This window comes from Suncus etruscus, chromosome 3 (genome assembly GCF_024139225.1).
Source record: "Suncus etruscus isolate mSunEtr1 chromosome 3, mSunEtr1.pri.cur, whole genome shotgun sequence".
NCBI lineage: Eukaryota > Metazoa > Chordata > Mammalia > Eulipotyphla > Soricidae > Suncus > Suncus etruscus.
The window spans coordinates 17,990,361-18,008,563 of NC_064850.1; the positions used below are offsets into that span (position 1 = coordinate 17,990,361).

At 44.4% G+C, this 18,203-nt stretch overlaps 1 protein-coding gene across 1 annotated transcript; it reads left to right on the plus strand.

Annotated features, from left to right (window-relative positions):
• The first annotated feature begins 98 nt into the window (after positions 1-98).
• COQ6 (coenzyme Q6, monooxygenase) lies at positions 99-14,834 on the plus strand. The gene is made up of 12 exons (XM_049770409.1): positions 99-270; positions 2,907-3,041; positions 4,512-4,570; positions 6,203-6,326; positions 7,222-7,346; positions 8,943-9,050; positions 9,130-9,192; positions 9,378-9,485; positions 12,011-12,213; positions 12,491-12,606; positions 12,943-13,109; positions 14,780-14,834. Exons 1-12 carry the CDS (start codon positions 108-110, stop codon positions 14,807-14,809), a joined length of 1,401 nt encoding a protein of 466 aa, XP_049626366.1. The 5' UTR covers positions 99-107; the 3' UTR covers positions 14,810-14,834.
• The last annotated feature ends 3,369 nt before the right edge of the window (positions 14,835-18,203 follow it).

Consider the following 18,203-nt stretch of genomic DNA (forward strand, 5'->3'; position numbering starts at 1 on the left):
CATTTCCGGCGGAAGTCTGGGTCGCTGGGCTGTGTGATTGGAGGAACGATTGGTTCTGCCCCGGAAGTGATTCCCGGCAGCTCGCAGTCGCTGTCCCTGTCGGCAACATGACAGGTCGAGTCGTTCTGAGTCGCTGGGACGCGGCCGCGGCGGCTTCCCACTGGGGGCTGCTGTCCTCCCGGAGGGGCCTCAGCGCTTCAGCTCACACGGTGTACGACGTGGTGGTGTCGGGCGGAGGCCTGGTGGGAGCCGCCATGGCCTGTGCCTTGGGTAAGCGCTCCAACAGTCCAGTGGTGGCAGGCGGCTGGGCTGCTAGGTTTTTATTATTTTATTTATTTTTTACTTGTTCTTTTCTTTCCTTTTTTATTTTATTTTATATTATATTTTATTTTTTATTTTTAAATTTGATAGATTATTTTTATATTTTATTTTATAATTTATTTTTTATTTAATTTAATTTTTCTTTTTTAATTATTTTATTTTTGATTTTATTATTTTATTTTATATATTTTATTTTTATTTTGTGGGGCCACACCCAGCTGTGCTCAGGGGTTCCTCCTGGCTCTGTGCTCAGAAGTCGTTACTGGCAGGCGCAGGGGACCATATGCGATGCCAGGAATCAAACTGGGGTCCGTCCTGGGTTGGCTGCGTGCAAGGCAAATGCCATACCGCTGTGCCACCGCTCTGGCCCCTATATTAGTATTCTACACTTGATCTTAGCCAAAAGGCCAAGAGGCGATATATATATATATATATATATATATATATATATATATATATATATGTAGTTGTAGTAGTAGAGGCGATATATATATATGTAGTTGTAGTAGTAGTAGTAGTAGTAGTGGTGGTGGTAGTAGTGGTGGTGGTAGTAGTAGTAGTAGTATTCTAAGTACCTAGATATGGTATAAAGTATGTGGGAGGAAGGGCTGGATGAAAATGGGTAACAGCATTTGACTTGCATGCACCAACCCTGGTTTTGCTTTTCCAGCACTGCAAAAATAAAATCATGAAGATTAAGGGGGAGGTAGGTGGAAAGGCATCTGCTTAGCCTATGGCTTATTATATATAAAGTACTTGAGCACCTCTGGGTTTTGGTATTTGCCCTTCAGATGCCAAGGGATCAAAAGGAAAACTGGCTGTTTTTTTATTTTGTTTTTACTTTTAGGTTACCTAGCTAGTCAGCACTGCTCCTAGTACTTCTACTGATGAACTTAAGAGTGCAAGTGCCGCATTCCTGGTTCACTTCCCTCTTTGGACTGGCTTTCTAGGCCAGTTGATTTATTTTTGTAAATAGGGCCTCCTCATCAGACATCCGGAATCATGGCCACTCTACCTGGCAGTGCTCGGCCTGGCAGAGTTGGGAAGTAGGGCAGGTGTGAGGTGCTGGTTACCAAACTGGAGGCCTCCAATGCTAGGCTAATACTTGCATTAACTCTCCAGCCAAACTGGTTTTTCACTCTTATTTTATGGCCTGGGGGGAGGAGGGCATAGTTTGGGCCAATTGATTCTTTTCATCATTGATGGTCCCTTTAGAGTCACAAACCCTAATTTCTTTTATTTTATTTTATCTTGAATCTATTTTTCTTCTTAATCCCTTTTTCGTTTTGTGTTACGGCCACATCTGGCAAAGTTCAGGGGTTACTTCTAGCTCTGCACTCAAAAATTACTCCAGAAGGGCTAGAATGATAGCACAGCAGGTAGAGCATTTTCCTTGCATATGGCTGACCCCGGTTCCCCCAAGCCACCCAGGAGTAACTTCTGAGTGCAGAACTGTTGTGTGCCCCCCCCCCCAAAAAAAAAAACCAAAACAAAATTACTCCAGACAATGCTTGGGGGACCATATGAGATACCAATGATCAAACCCAGGCTAGCCACATGCAAGTCAAATATCCTAACCCCTGAGTATATTTCTTCATCCCCTCAGTACCTTAGTTCTTTGCAGACTGGAAATATCTGATATCTTAGCCCTACAACCTATCTTTTAGATTTTGTTCTTCCCTTTGTCAAGCATTCTGTTGCCTCCTGCTAGGTTTTACCTTTAAACTTTTGTCCATGTATTACAGTGTTTGGAAAAGCCTTCTATCATGCAGAAATGGTGCATGGTACAATTGAAATGGTGGCATCCTGCTCCGCATTTTCTATCATTCCTTTTTGTGTGTTCTGGAAATAATGTGTATCCTGAGTGCTTAGGGTAATGTTTTTTTAGTGCTAAAAATGTTTTAGGGCAGGGGTCCTCAAATTTTAAACAGGGGGCCAGTTCACTGTCCCTCAGACCATTGGAGGGTCTGACGATAGTAAAAACAAAACTTAGGAACGAATTCTTATGCACACTGCATATATCTTATTTTGCAATGAAGAAACAAAACAGATACAAATACAGTATGTGGCCCGTGGGCCATAATTTGAGGACCACTGTTTTAGGGTAATGTGTTTTTCTTGAAAATGAGAGTGGTAGGGCCAGAGCAATAGCACTGTAGGAATGGAGTTTTCCTTGCATGCGGCTTACCAGGATTTGATCCCTGGCATCTAGGAATCAGTCCCTGACATTCCATATGGTCCCATGAGCTTCCTGCCAGGAGTGATTCCTGATCGCAGAGCCTGGTGTAAGGCCTGAGTACCCCTGGTATGGCCTAAAACTCAGAAAAAAACGAGAGGGGCCAGAGTGATGGTGCAGTGGTAGGGAGTTTGCCTTGCATGCAGCTGACCCAGAACAAACCACGGTTTAATCCCCAGAGTCCCATATGGTCCCCAGGAGCGATTTCTGAGTGCATAGCTAGGAATAACCCCTGAGTGTCACTGGGTGTGGCCCAAAAAGAAAAAAAAAAAGAAAAGAAAATGAGAGTGGTAATAAATCTTGGATTTCCTTAAATGATTAGTATTTTTGTTTATGTTTTTTTTTGAAGGATACAATCCTCACTTTCATGACAAGAAAATCCTGTTGCTGGAAACAGGCCCCAAAAAGATGTTGGAGAAATTGCCAGAAAATTACAGCAATAGGGTCAGCTCCATTTCCCCTGGCTCTGCAACCCTTCTCAGTAGTAAGTAGAGGATTCTCTCTCTTGCTGGGTCATGGTTTTCCAGTGTGTCCAGGAGCAGTCCTCAGAGAATCTGGTGAGGAAGAAACTCACTGAGGTGGGTGTTGTGTGGGGAATGATTAGTTGTCTGGTACCAGAATGGACAATGCTGACCCCTGAAATGGGCCAGATCACCCATAGTCAAAGGAAGAGGTCATATAGGTGATTGCTAGTGACATTGGGTCATGATTTGGTAGACCTGGAACTTTGAATTAATTACCTTCATTTTTTTTTTGTAGAAGCAGCATTTCTTCACGCCCAGACTCAGGCCTCTGGCATGTAGATATATGTACACATAGAACCAACAAGGCAGCTAATTGTCCTTAATCTTCTCCAAGTGTTAGTTAGTGCCTTAGGCTTACCTAAAGGTTATCTAAAGCTACCTCATCTCAAATGAGACTCTTCCAGGACTCTAGTTCTACACTGTCTCATGTTTATAATACTTGCTGTTCCTCTGGCTTTTGTCTGTTCACCTGCAGATCACCTGCAAAAGTCAGGGACTTTGGTTTTACACACACACACACACACACACACACACACACATACATACACACACACTGATGACACAAACACATAAACACACTGCATGGTATTACACACACAAACACACACACGCTGGATGGTATCACACACACACACACACACAGCACACATACTGTATGGTATCACGCACACATAGTGTATGGTATGGCCTCCAAACCAAAACCAATGGGAATAACACACACCTACACACACACACACACACACACACACCCCAAAATCAATGGAAATAACACACACACACCCCAAAATCAATGGAAATAACACACCCCAAAATCAATGGAAATAACACACACACCCCAAAATCAATGGAAATAACACACACACACACCCTTCCAAAGACCCCTCCCACCCCAAAATCAATGGAAATAACACACACACACACACACCCCAAAATCAATGGAAATAACACACACACACACACACACCCTACCAAAGACCCCTCCCACCCCAAAATCAATGGAAATAACACACACACACACACACACCCCAAAATCAATGGAAATAACACACACACACACACAGACACACACACCCTACCAAAGACCCCTCCCAAATGGGCTGGTCTTACCATCAGGTAAGGTTACAAAGGAAGGTGGGGATGGGGTGACTATAGGATGCCAGGGTTTGAGCCCAGCAAGGCAAACACACTATCAGCACCTACTGTTGCTCAGTTTTGCTCCTTATAATCCCCAAAATTGGGTTCTTTTTTTAATGCTGTTTTATAAACTAGAACTAAAGGTAGGATAGAGTAGCTTCTCTCACCAGGTAGGAAGTAGGAAGTATTTTACAATTATTGGAGAAAATGGTTTCTTACCCAGCTGGAGGGACAGGGCTAGAAAGGCTGTATGGTTACTCAGCTACTTTGCTTTGTGGATTTATTTTCTCTTGTAGGTTTTGGTGCCTGGGACCACATCTGCAACATGAGGTGCAGAGCTTTTCGGCGAATGCAGGTGCTTGCTCTGACTCGGGCAAGATACTGTGCTTTATCTTGTGTTAAGCTAATGGATTCCACACTTGGATTTTCCAAGAATGCGGGAAGAATCTGAACTCACGCTGGTCTCCAGAGTGTAGGAATGCATTCTCAAGAGGACTTTCCTCTATCTCCTTGTATCTTCTTTCCTTTTTTTTTCTTGGGGGGGGGGGGGTCGCACCCAGCAGCGCTCAGGGCTCTATGCTCAGAAATCGTCCCTGGCAGGCTCGGAGGACTATATGGGATGCCAGGATTCGAAACACCTTACCTCCATGCTATCTTTCCGGCCCCTATTTTTTTTTTTTAATTTTTGGTCACAGCCAGTGATGCTCCGGGGTTACTCCTGGCTATTTGCTCAGAAATTGCTCCTGGACTCCGGGAGATCAAACCGCAGTTCGTTAGCAGCATACAAGGCAATTACCCTAACTGCTCCCCATCACTTCGGCCCTTCTCCTTGTATCTTCTGCTGGGACACAGGCAAAGTGTGCTTTTCATTTATTAAAGCAGACTCTGCAAGACAGTGAGGATGAGGAGGTGGGGTGCCAGGGGACGGAAGAGGCATGCTGCTACTCCTGGTTTTTTGTTTTTTGGTTTTTGGTTTTTGGTTTTTTTTGGTTTTTGGGTCACACCCGGCAGCACTCAGGGGTTACTCCTGGCTCTATACTCAGAAATTGCCCCTGGCAGGCACGGGGGACCATATGGGATGCCGGGATTCGAGCCACCGCCCTTCTGCATGAAAGGCAAACGCCTTACCTCCATGCTATCTCTCTGGTCCCTGCTACTCCTGTTCTACTGTGCTACATGATCCATGTGGTTAGAAGCCGCCAGCCCAACGGGATGAGCAAGAATGTGGGCTCCAAGGCTTTGAGTTTATTTTATTTGGTCCTTCTCCATGAACTTTCCCCTGGCCTCCTTTAGCTTGAGCCAGAGGCTCTCGATGATCTTTCCCCAAACCTTGTGAATAACCTGTGTGCTTGTGGTCAGGGATGACCTATGGTCTCTCATTGGCTTTCATTGCCAGGTCCTTCTGAGTCAGCTGCCTCTGCTGCTCCTTTTGTGTCCCCTGGCCCACCTCTAGGATCACTGGTCGTGGTGCAGCTCCTCCGCTCCAGGCCAGGGTGGCCGTGTTCTTGGTGACCATATGCTGCTTGGTCCGGCCCATGGCTCATTTCTCGGAATTCTCCACCTCTCCTATTTCTGAACTGTTAAGAAAGCTGCATGGGGGCCCGGAGAGATAGCACAGCGGCGTTTGCCTTGCAAGCAGCCAATCCAGGACCAAAGGTGGTTGGTTCGAATCCCGGTGTCCCATATGGTCCCCCGTGCCTGCCAGGAGCTATTTCTGAGCAGACAGCCAGGAGTAACCCCTGAGCACCGCCGGGTGTGGCCCAAAAACCAAAAAAAAAAAAAAAAAGAAAGCTGCATGGCCTTTCTGGGTGATCGTGGTGCCCCTCTCATCCCACCCCTTCTGTGGCCCAGTTGCTGCTCTCAGCCATGGTCCATCCAAATTGTGACTTCCTGCTTCTCTCACATGGCTCAGCGGTATTCGGCCTCTGACTGGAGTAAAGTTTCCTGACCCCTGGATGATGGAGACTCTCTCCTTTGTTGTGTGCAGGTGTGGGATGCCTGCTCCGAGGCCCTGATCATGTTCGATAAAGATAACTTGGATGACATGGGCTACGTCGTGGAGAACGACGTCATTTTGCACGCTCTCACTAGGCAGCTGGAGGCCGTGTCAGGTGAGGGTCTCCCCTTCCTTCCCCCCTTCACGGAGGGCCACTGCTTTCTAGTTACTCTCGATGAGTCCAGGAGAAGAGATCCCTTGTGAGGGCTTAGTGTCCACCACAGAAATGTCTGACTGGCAACTTGGGATTTGTTTTAAGCTCAGGTGTAATTTACATACCATAAAATTTTTCCCTTTGAAGTGTGTCAGTTGGTACAACTCAGTAAATACCCACATAATCCCACCCTTTTAAATGTGAGAGCACTTGAAAGCATGCCTCAGGCCTCTAGTGACTGGGGAACATGCAGGACTAGGAGCAGTGCCTGGTGCAAGCTTGGAATTTGAAGAAAGCTGAAATGTTTGGGGATCTTACTGATACTGAGTTATTTCATGGCTTCTGTCATCAGCTCTCAGACCGTTTTCATTTCATTTTATTTTATTTTTAACATGGCCTGTATGTGGCGGTGCTCAGGGGCTACGTTGTATAGGGGATTGGGAATTAAATTCAGGATCTCATACATCGTAGGCCTGGACTCCACTCAAGTTCCCTCCCTTTTCCTGTCTGCTCTCAGACTGTAGCACAGATTTCAGGAATTAACTTTGAGATCTTATTTAGGATTGAATTTCTTTTTTTTGGGGGGGTGACTTGGGGGGGTCACACCCAGTGGCACTCAGGGGTTACTTCTGGCTCTGTGCTCAGAAATCGCTCCTAGCAGGTTCGGGGACCATATGGGATGCCAGGGGTCCATCCCCTGTCAACGGCATGCAAGGCAAACGCCCTACTGCTGTGCTATCTCTCCAGCCCCTAGGAGTGAATTTCGAGTCAGCAAGGACCTTATTTTAGTTTACTTTTTCCTCAGTTTCTGTGACTGCCTTTCTAATACTTCGCTTTTCTCTCCTGACCACTCCAGATCGCGTGACAATTCTCTACCAGAGCAAAGCAGTCAAATATACCTGGCCCTGCCCCCTGGCAGACTCCAGCCCCTGGGTTCTTATTACCCTAGAAGACGGCAGCACCTTCCAGACCAAATTGTTGGTAGTTAAAGGTTCTTATTTTGTTTGGGATCTTGCTTATTCTCGGTTTTAGGATCTTCAGTTTTAGAGCTAGCCTGTAGTTAAAGTTAATTTTAAGCAAGGCTTCTGCTTACAGTATCCTTCAAGCCAGACCTGCAAGAAGCAATCCCATTGGGTCATCTTGTTAATATAGACTCAGTGGCATCATTGGGACAGGAACAGCTATATATATAACATATATATTAAATAAATATATCTATATAAAATAATAGAGGTTGGTGCTAGAGTGATAGTACAGTGGGTAAGGCATTTGCCTTGTATGCTGCCAACCCAGGTTGATCCCCAGCATCCTGTATGTTCCCCCCAGCCACCAGGGATAATTTCTGAGTACAGAGCCAGTATTAATACTTGAGCACCTGAGAGGCTGTCCTTTCCCTAAGTGTCATGTGCTTACTATCCCCTTGACATCTTTTTTTTTTGGTTTTTGGATCACACCCGGCAGTGCGCAGGAGCTACTCCTGGCTCTGTGCTCAGAAATTGCCCTGGCAGGCACGGGGGACCATATGGGATGCCGGGATTCGAACCACCAACCTTCTGCATGCAAGGCAAATGCCTTGCCTCCATGTTATCTCTCCGGCATCTTTATTTTTTATTTCTCTTTTTATCAGCTTGCTTTTTACAAAGCAACATTCCTGACCTTAGATCAGGTGCCTTTCATCTCCAGGGCCTGCCTTATACTAGCTTTCCTTAAAGTTTTGTAGTTCGTCTCCTAAGGAATGCTAATTGACTTTAGCCTGTGGTCAGATGTCCCCTCTTTGGTCAGCTTTCCAACTTAGGTCTGTGGGCTGAGGCTGGAGTCACATAGGTAATGCTGCTTGAAGCCGGCAGTAAGGCTGTGGTATACACACTTGCCTACCATAAATGGACATGTACACAGTTGTTTGGGATTTTTATTGTTGTTGAGTTTTGGTTTTGGTTTTTGGGCCATACCTGGAGGCGCTTAGGGTTTACTCCTGACTCTTATGTTCAGGAATCACATCTGGCACACTTGGGGGACCATATGGGTTGCCAGAATCGAACCCAGGTTGACTACATGCAAGACAAAACACCCTCCCTGATGCTCTGTCACTGATCCCCAGGAGCATGCTAACAGTTGGAACTAGAGGAAACTATTAGAGGCAAAGTTCAATTTATTAAGACATGGTTAGGGGCTAAAAAGATAGTTCAGGAAGGCCCTTGCCTTGCCCTTACCTTGCACAAAGCTGAGCCAAATTTGATCATTGTCATCCTATATGGTCCTCTGAGCTCACCGGGAGTGAATTCCTAAGTGCAGAACTAGGAGTAATTGCTGAGTGTGGCCAAAAAACAAAACAAAACAAAACAAAACAAAAAACCCACAAATAGAGTAAAAACAAAACAACCTGTAAAATGAACTGAAGTAATAGTATACTGGATCAGGTGCTTATTTTTTTTTTTATTTTGACTCCCAATATAATTTATGGTCCCATGAAAATCTTCAGGAGTGATTCTGAACACAGGCTGGGTAACTGGGTATGGTCCAAAAACAAACTAATTAAAAAAAGGTTGGAAGACTTAGCAGAATCTTGCCTGCATGCAGATTGGTGCAGACGGTCACAACTCGGCAGTGCGGCAGGCGGCAGGAATCCGAAACGTCAGCTGGAACTATGACCAGTCTGCCGTTGTGGCGACTCTGCATCTGTCAGAGGTAAGAGCTTGGGATCTCCACGGGGACTCTGCTCATGTTTATTGCTCACGTGCGTTTCTCACCAGCTTCTCTGTTGTAGGCCACGGAAAACAACGTTGCTTGGCAGAGATTTCTTCCCTCTGGGCCCATTGCTCTGCTCCCGGTAGGCAGCTCTGCTGACCAGTCTCCTTCAGATCTGGCCAGCCTTCCTCCTTCACTTTGTTCCAGCCTTTTCTGGCTTCAAGGAGATGCTTGGGCTAGTTTTGTTCCTCTTTTTTTCTTACTTGATGTTTGAAAGGTCCAATCAGAGTTTTGGTTCTTAGTTTGGATGTTGTTCCTTTGAAACAGCTCTCAGACACCTTGAGCTCCTTGGTTTGGTCCACATCCCACGCACATGCAGCAGAACTGGTCGGCATGGACGAGGAGAAGTTTGTAGATGCCATTAACTCTGCCTTTGTGAGTATCACTTCTCTGCTTGACATAGAGGGGCTGGGGAGGCAGCTTTGGCTCTGGAGGAACGAAACCTCTGTGTCTCTTTGATTAGAAACATGGGCTTGGATATAGTGCACAGGGGAAGGCACTTACCTTGCATGAGATTTCTGGTACTGCATATGGTCCCCTGAGCATCATCAGTTGGGGGCCCCTCTCAAAAAATAAGACCAGGTCCGGGGTGATAGCACAGCAGTAGTACGTTTGCCTTGCACGTGGCCAACTTGGGACAGGCCCGGGTTTGACTCCCAGTATCCGGTATAATCCCGTGAGCCTGCCAGGAGTGATTTCTGAGCGCAGACCCAGGAGTAACTCTATGAGCGCCACCGGATGTGGACCAAACCCCCCCCCCCCCAAATAAAACCAAAACAAACAAAACAAAATAGGATATAAATGTGACCTGGAGGAGGGTATTCAGGGAAACAAAATAGTAGAAGTGAAAACTGTTCCTTTGAGGTTAGGGGCTGCTATTCTGTTGACTGAAGCAGTTACACGGGTGGTAGTTAGCATCAGACCTATTTTAAGCTCTAATGTTATCTAATGACGTAAGAGAATTTATGGAAAATGCTTAGAACAGACCAGGTACCTTATGAGTAACTCAATAATTGGTAATTTATTTCTGGAGCAAACACAGCTTCAGATAACATGGGTAGTTCCTTGATCTCTGGAGTTCAAATGCCACTGGTTGGGGGCCAGAGAGATAGGGTGTTTGCCTTGCATGCAAAAGGACGGTGGTTCAAATCCAGGCAACCCATATGGTCCCCCGTGCCAACCAGGAGCGATTTCTGAGCGTAGAGCCAGGAGTAACCCCTGAGTGCCGCTGGGTGTGACCTAAAAACCAAAACAAAACAAATGTTACTGGTTAGCATTTATTGAGCTTTTGTTATTTGCCAGGTACAGGTGTTTCAAATGTGTTTGTATATTTTTATGTCTTTATATATATATATTGGTTTTTGGGCTACACCCGGCGGTGCTCAGGGGTTACTCCTGGCTGTCTGCTCAGAAATAGCTCCTGGCAGGCACGGGGGACCATATGGGACACCGGGATTTGAACCAACCACTTTAAGTCCTGGATCAGCTGCTTGCAAGGCAAACACTGCTGTGTTATCTATCCGTGTGTTTATATTTTTAATTCAATAGACTTTTTTTTTGTTGTTAGTTTTTGAGTCACTCCCAATGGTGCTCAGGGGTTACTCCTGGCTCTGCACTCAGAAGTTGCTCCTAAAAGGCACGGGTGACCATATGGGATGCTGGGATTCGAACTCCACCATCTGTTCAAATCAGCTGCTTGCAAGGCAAACGCCCTACCACTGTGCTATCTCTCCGGCCCATCAATAGACTCTTCTTTTTTTTTTTTTTTTTTTTTGGTTTTTGGGTCATGCCCTGCGGCACTTGGGTTACTCCTGGCTCTGCGCTCAGAAATTGCTTCTGCCAGGCACTGGGGACCATATGGATTGCTGGGATTCAAACCATCATCTGCCCTAGATCCACTGTGTGCAAGGCAAACGCCCTACCACTGTGCTATCTATCCAGCCCCTAATTCAATAGATCCTGTTGGTTTCTAGGGAGAGAGTGCTCTGTAACTTGTCTGAGATCACATAGCCAGTGGCAAAGCTGAGCCATAAGATCATGTTTGCCCAAATACCTGTGACTATTATCCCACCTCCTACCCCCCCAGTTCAGCAGCAACTCTAAAGACTTTACACTGATGTACCCTGAAGGACCTCAGCCCCCCTGCAGGAACTGAACATACTGTAGTGGGCAATTACAAAGACTTTCTGTGGAGAAAATTCTGGAACTAGGAACAGTTGGACAACACACCTAGGATCAGGAAGCTGTCCTGACACCTTCCAACAATATATGCTGAACACGGAAGCTGTGAGAGCAGGGAAGAGGTGATCACATAGAGGAGGCCTTAGAAAAGGGGCTTCCAAAAGGGAGTACCCCCACTTAGTGCTCAAAGATGTTATCCCGGGGGCCCGGAGAGATAGCACAGCCGTGTTTGCCTCGCAAGCAGCCAATCCAGGACCAAAGGTGGTTGGTTCGAATCCCTGTGTCCCATATGGTTCCCCGTGCGGAGTAACCCCTGAGCAACGCCGGGTGTGACCCAAAAACCAAAAAAAAAAAAGATGTTATCCCGGTGAATTGGAAGTGGGAAGGCATGTTGGATAGAGGAGTGTCTGGAGGGCAAGGGCTGCAGACAGACTGAGCTCTTTTGTGGCTGATGGTTACGGTAGGGGTAGGGGTGGTTTGTGAGAGGAGGAGCCAAGGCGCAGTTTGCCTTGATCCTAAAACACTTGGGAAAGGAGGTAAAGAGACTCTGCCTCTGTTTGGGGGCCTTGTCACTGTGGTCCTCTCATTCTAGGTATGTTGCATTCAGGCATTACCATTCACTTTGGTTATAAAAAGGATTTCCTTGTTTGCATTTTTAACTCCTACTAGTTGCTGATAAAATTTTACATTGTGTTTTATTTGGGACTGACGCTACTCAGTGGAGCGATGCTAACCACACAGACCTTGTCGACTCCATGGGCACCATGCTACAGTTTGCAGTTGCCTTTCTGAAGCCTACCAGGGTCTCTGCACGCCAGCTTCCCCCGAGCGTAGCCAGGGTGGATTCACAGAGCCGCGTACTGTTCCCCCTCGGACTGGGACATGCCGCTGAGTACGTTCGACCTCGACTTGCACTCATTGGGTAAGAGAGAGGGCCAGGCTGTGTGTTCTTTTGTCTATCAGCTGCTTGAAGCTACACCTTGACTTTGCTTTCATTTTTGTTTGTTTTTTTTTTGTGGGGAGAGTCACACCAGGTGGTGCTCAGGGATTACTCCTGGCTCTGCATTAAGGGGTCATTCCTGGGTCATTAAGGGGACCATTTGGGATGCTGAATTTTGAACCCAGGTTCGCCATGTTTGAGGCAAACACCCTACCTGCTGTGCTATCGCTCTGGTCCCCTTAACTTTGCTTTCTTGTAGGGATGCAGCTCACAGAGTCCATCCACTAGCAGGACAAGGTGTCAACATGGGCTTTGGGGATGTCTCCAGTTTGGTTCATCACCTCAGTACTGCAGCCTTCAATGGGAAAGATTTAGGTAAGGGTCCAGGTTTAGAAAAGGATGATCCTTCAAAGGTCAGCTTGAGAAGGTCAGGCCCTCAGCAGTTAGGCATTGACATAAATCTGTCCGGAGTACTAGTAAGGAAGATGTTGAGTTGGGGCTAGAGTGATAGCACAGCGGTAGGGTGTTTGCCTTGCATGCAGATGACCCAGAATGAACCTAGTTTCAATTCCCAGCATTCCATATGGTCTTCCGAGCCTGCCAGGAGTGATTTCTAAGTGCAGAGCGCCACTGGGTCTGATCCCAAAGTCAAAAAAAAAAAAAAAAAAAGACAATGTTGAGTAGGAATGTAACTTTCCACCTTCCTTCCAGGCTCCATGAGCCATCTGACATGTTATGAAACAGACCGGCAGCGTCACAACACTGCTCTCCTGGCTGCCACTGATCTGCTAAAACGACTGTATTCCACCAAGGCCACTCCACTGGTGCTGCTCAGGACATGGGGCCTGCAGGCTACAAATGCAGTATCTCCACTCAAGGTAAGAGTGGCACCTCTTCAGACCTTTTATTATTATTTTTATTTGAATAATATCTTTATTTAAGCACCATGGTTACATACATGATTGTGGTTGGGTTTCAGTCATAAAAAGAACACCCCCGTTCACCAGTACATTCCCACCACCAATGTCCCCATCTCCCTCCTTCCCCACCTCTTGAATGACTTGCCAGTGACTTAATTTTTTTTCATCAGTTGTTTTTCTCCTCTTTACCCTTTCTGTTGTATGACCGGCGCACATTGGGGTCACACACTTTGTGTTTGTGCACATGCTGCTTTTGGTTGTGGTGCTTGCTGGGTTTATACACACTTGTTTGTAGTGTGTGTGCTGCTGTACTGTTGCTGTGGTTCTATTGACATGAGGAGTGATGCAGGGGATCAGATTTATAGCCTTATTTATTCCTGCAAGGCTGACACCACTCTATTCTAGGGAAACTTGTTTTTGTCTTGTTTGGGGCCACACCTAGTGGTGCTTACATCTTACTCCTGGCCCTATAACCAGAGATCACTCCCAGGTGTGGTTTGGTGAGCCATCTGAAGTGCAGAGGATGAGAGGGAGAGGGAGAGGGAGAGGGAGAGGGGGAGATGAAGGGAGGAGAGGAGAAAGAGATGTCTTATTTTATTTTCTGTTTTGGGTTTAGCCCCAGTATGTCTAAGTTGTCTTTTTCACTTTATATTTTTGGGGGTCCACATCCAGCAATGCTCAGGGGTTATTCCTGACTCTGCATTCAGGAATTACTTTCAGAGGTGCTTGGAGGAATCAAACCTGGATCGGCCACATGTGAGGCAAATGCCTTACCTGCTGCATTCTAGCTTCAGCCCAGCTTGTATTTCTATAACTTTGCGAAAAGGGTGATATTTGGCTACACCCCATGGTAGTCAGGGCTTTCTTCTGGCTTTGTTCAAGGACCAAAGCACTTGAGGAACCATATGTGTTAACAGAGATTGAACCTGTAGTAGTTGCACATCTTATGCCTAAATTATTTTTAATTAAGGATACAGGGGTTGTTCTGTACATTGATTGGCCCAGATGTGCAGGTCTAGAAATTCAGAGCGTGGGGTAGGTATGTGATGTCAGGGATCAACTCTGGGCCTTATAGATGCCAAGAAATGAGCATTTCTCCTCTTGAGCTGTATTCCTAGCACTATCCCTGCCTATCTACATTTTCTAGTGGTTAAAAGCCAAAGAGAGTCCATCATAAGCTATTTGGTTCTGAAAACCATATCTAAGCAAAGGCTTTTATTTAAGGATTTTTGTTTCTTGGGTTTTTTGTTTGTTTGGGGGCCACACCTGGTGGTGCTCAGGGAGCTAACTCTGGTCAGTTGGGTACAAGTCAAGTGTTCTACTGTTGTACTGTCGTTCATTTCTACATAAAGGTTTTAAATAGTGACTAGACATTTATTTTGAGGCTACCCCTAGTGGCACTCAGTGGCTCCTCCCAGCTCTATGCTTGGAACGCATCGTGTTCTGGGGAACCATATGGTACCAGGGATTGAATCTGGGTGTCCTACTTATAAAGCATGCATTTCAGTCCTTGATGCTGTCTTCCTTCGTAGCCTTTTTTCATTCACTTTGAAATATTTCCAAGTATTTTATTCCCTTACCCTCCCTACTTTATTGCCCTAATATCGCTTTGTTTCATTTTTCCCCAGGAACAGATTCTGGCCTTTGCAAGCAAGTAAATGCTTCTCATCTGAAGATTTTATTTTTTTGTGGTTTTTGGGTCACACCCGGCAGTGCTCAGGGGTTATTCCTGGCTCCATGCTCAGAAATTGCTCCTGGCAGGCACGGGGGACCATATGGGATGCCGGGATTCGAACCGATGACCTTCTGCATGAAAGGCAAATGCCTTATCTCCATGCTATCTCTCTGGCCCCATCTGAAGATTATTTTAATGAAAGAAATCAACATACTTTTCAAAGATGTCCATATTTTCATATTTAATAAATATAAATTAGAAATTTCCAGTCTTAATGTGTCTTTGTAGCTCAAATAATGAGCAATAACTTGTTTTGAGGAGGGATCAGTTAAGCCAAGGAAAAAACCACAAAGGAAGATTCTAATTTGATTGAAAAGAGCTTTTTATTACTAAAACAAAAGTCACTGAGGCACAATCTCATTTCCACTTGTTAATAATCCTTTGTGAACAGAAGTTACACTTTTTATTTTAATGCTGGTAATAAATTTATAATTTAATATAAGAATTATAAATAATTGATCTTTGTTAGATTTGTTCTTTTAAGAACTATAAACAATAGAATGCAGATTAAATATAAATTACTTGAACCTCCCGGTGCACTGGACTTTCTGAAAGTCAAAACTATTATTTCTTCTTTATCACTCAGCACTGAATTTCAATTTTCTTTATGGTTTCTCTCTAGAACACAGTTTGTCAGTAATAAAATAAATAATTTAATTGCACAGGTTTGCAAACCTCTGGAACCAGGTCAAAGGAAGAAATCACAGCAGCAGAAAGTGTTAATATAAATGACTGACTAGTGGCCAAGTGGGGTCAGTGCTTAAAAGCTCACTTCACAGTACCAGAAATGCCTCGAGATTTTTTCTGGATTAGATTTATGTACTGTCAAAAATATCTTGCCCAAAAGTCTGATTTAAAGTCTGCTTTTAAATCAAGTTACTTTAAAAACAAAACTACACACACAGGCACACAGTTGGTTTATGGGTCACACCTGGCTGTGCTCAGCATTCATTCCTGGTCATGCTCAGGGGAAGGGGTCCTAGGTGGTGCTGGGGTTTGAATTAGGGGTGATAGTTTGCAAGGCCACTGCCTTAAAGCCTTGTACTATATCTCTCTAACCCTTGCATTTTTAGGGATAATTTTTGAAGCATGAGAAACTTACTATAGGGGAGATTCTCAAATGCAGAAAATTTATAAGATACTAGAATTAAAAAGTGGCAGTGTTACAAACCATCCTGAAATATTAGTGGAAATGTACTGAAATAGTATGGCAGCCCCTTTGACAAACTGACAGCTAACAGAGTCCAGCAAGGTCACTGCAGGAGAGAAGGCCATCTCCCACAAGAAATAGAAAGGCATCCCTATAAAGAGCACATGGCTTACTTCAGGAGTTTGCAAACCAAATCAAGCAAGGCAGAGACTTTAAGGCACACTGTGCAAGGGTAATAACCCACAGGAAAATGTTTTTCGTATGATAATTAGAATACATCACATAGCATCCATCAGACCATGTGCTCATAAGGCCATGTCCTCATCATTAGACATAATATAAACACATATACAGAAAGCTTTACCAGCAATTATTTGACTCTAAAAGGGGAAAAAATTTTTTTTCCTAGGAAAAATTTCTCACTGAAATTTCTATAATGGATAAATTAGTCATTTCTCCATTTTGTGACCAACATCAGAATATATGGAGATGCATTTCAGGAGTTAGACTGTATCAATTGAAGAGTTTTGAAGATAGGTGGAGTGACTAACAAAATCTTCTCAACAGTCCACAGTCCCTGTTTATGAGAAAAAACTCCAGACATGCTGTACAAGAGACATTAAGAATCTTAATTCCCAAGAGCAGTCAGGCTGGAGGAGACATTTATTAACGAACACAGCTTACCTCTTGGGAAAACAATTCAATTTCTACTAATGGAAGCTATCTCTCCCTAGACAAGGAACTTTTAGGTGTATGATATGTCAGCAACCTACGTCTTTAGAAGTCAATGGTATATGTTGAAAGAGAGACCATAAATTACTTGAGAGGACTTTTCTAGAAGCTGAAAGCTGCAAAGAAACAGAACTAAGACTCCTGAGCAGATAAGTAGGTTGCAGCTAACTATGAGAAATTTAGCATTCATATAGTCCCCAAATGGAATGAGATGCTTGAAAACACGTAAAAGAGAAGTTGATGATCAGCTAAAATATTCATGACTTTTGCAGTGGACAAAAATTGGAGATCTTTGAGCCATTTCCAACTAAAGATTCTACTTATTACATATGTATATGTATGTATATATGTATGTATTTTGTTTTTGAGCCATACACAGTGGTGCTCAGGAGTTACTCCTGGCTCTGTGCTCACTACTGGCAGGCTCAGGACCATATGGGATGCTGGGCATCGAACCCAGGTCAGCCACGTGCAAGGCATTAAATGCCTTACTGTTGTGCTATTACTCCGCTCCAACTTTATTATATATTTTTAAAGAAAGACAAACTAGATAATGGTAACCAACATCATGCTGTTTTATATATTATATAAAACATGATGTTTTATATATATGTTGTAACATGAAGAGTCTGAACAAACCTTATATTCAATTAAAACCAAAAGACCTCTGGGTTAATGATATAGCTCAATAATAGCATACCCTTATATTTGTGAGGCTCTGGGTTTAATCTCCAGCCCTACAAAAATAACCATAAAAGTCCTAAAATTATGAGGATTAAGGTAGAGAAAACTTCAGATATTAAATATTCAATGGAGCAATTTTTAAAAAGTGCCAAAACTAAGGTTCCCTAGGAATGAATGTGGGGGCCAGGTGTGATAACATCAACCTGTGTGAGAGCTGATAAGAGAATCTATACTGAGCAACAGTTTGGGGAGACAAAAACTGGAAAGAAACAAGAAAATCTTAGGTCCACGAGTACTTAGATGTGTGGACTAAGAAGCAAATAATGATTATGTGAAAAAGTCCAAGACAATGAATTCTAGCGGAAATAATCACCCACTGTTCTGATAAGGGTCAAAATGACCAATTGTTAGGTGTCATCAAAGGGCATTAGAGCCCCTTAATCAGACAAATAATTAGACGATGTTAGCTAAAATGAGCAGGGGCATTACAAACCAAATAGAAAGGCAAACTAAAAGGGACTGGCAAAGATCTAAAAGGTGTTGAACAGCATAGCCAGACTTCTCCACAAACCAAGTGAAGCACGGTAGAATTATGGTCTGTGGAGACAGATGAGTTTGACACGTGACTATCACGACTTTAGCCTGGGGGGAAGTGCTGGCACTGAATACAAGAGACTGATAAGGTAGAGAAGGTGGCGGCTGTGCTCATCAGTTCTAGATGTGACTGAGAAACTGTCGAGAAGAGTTTATG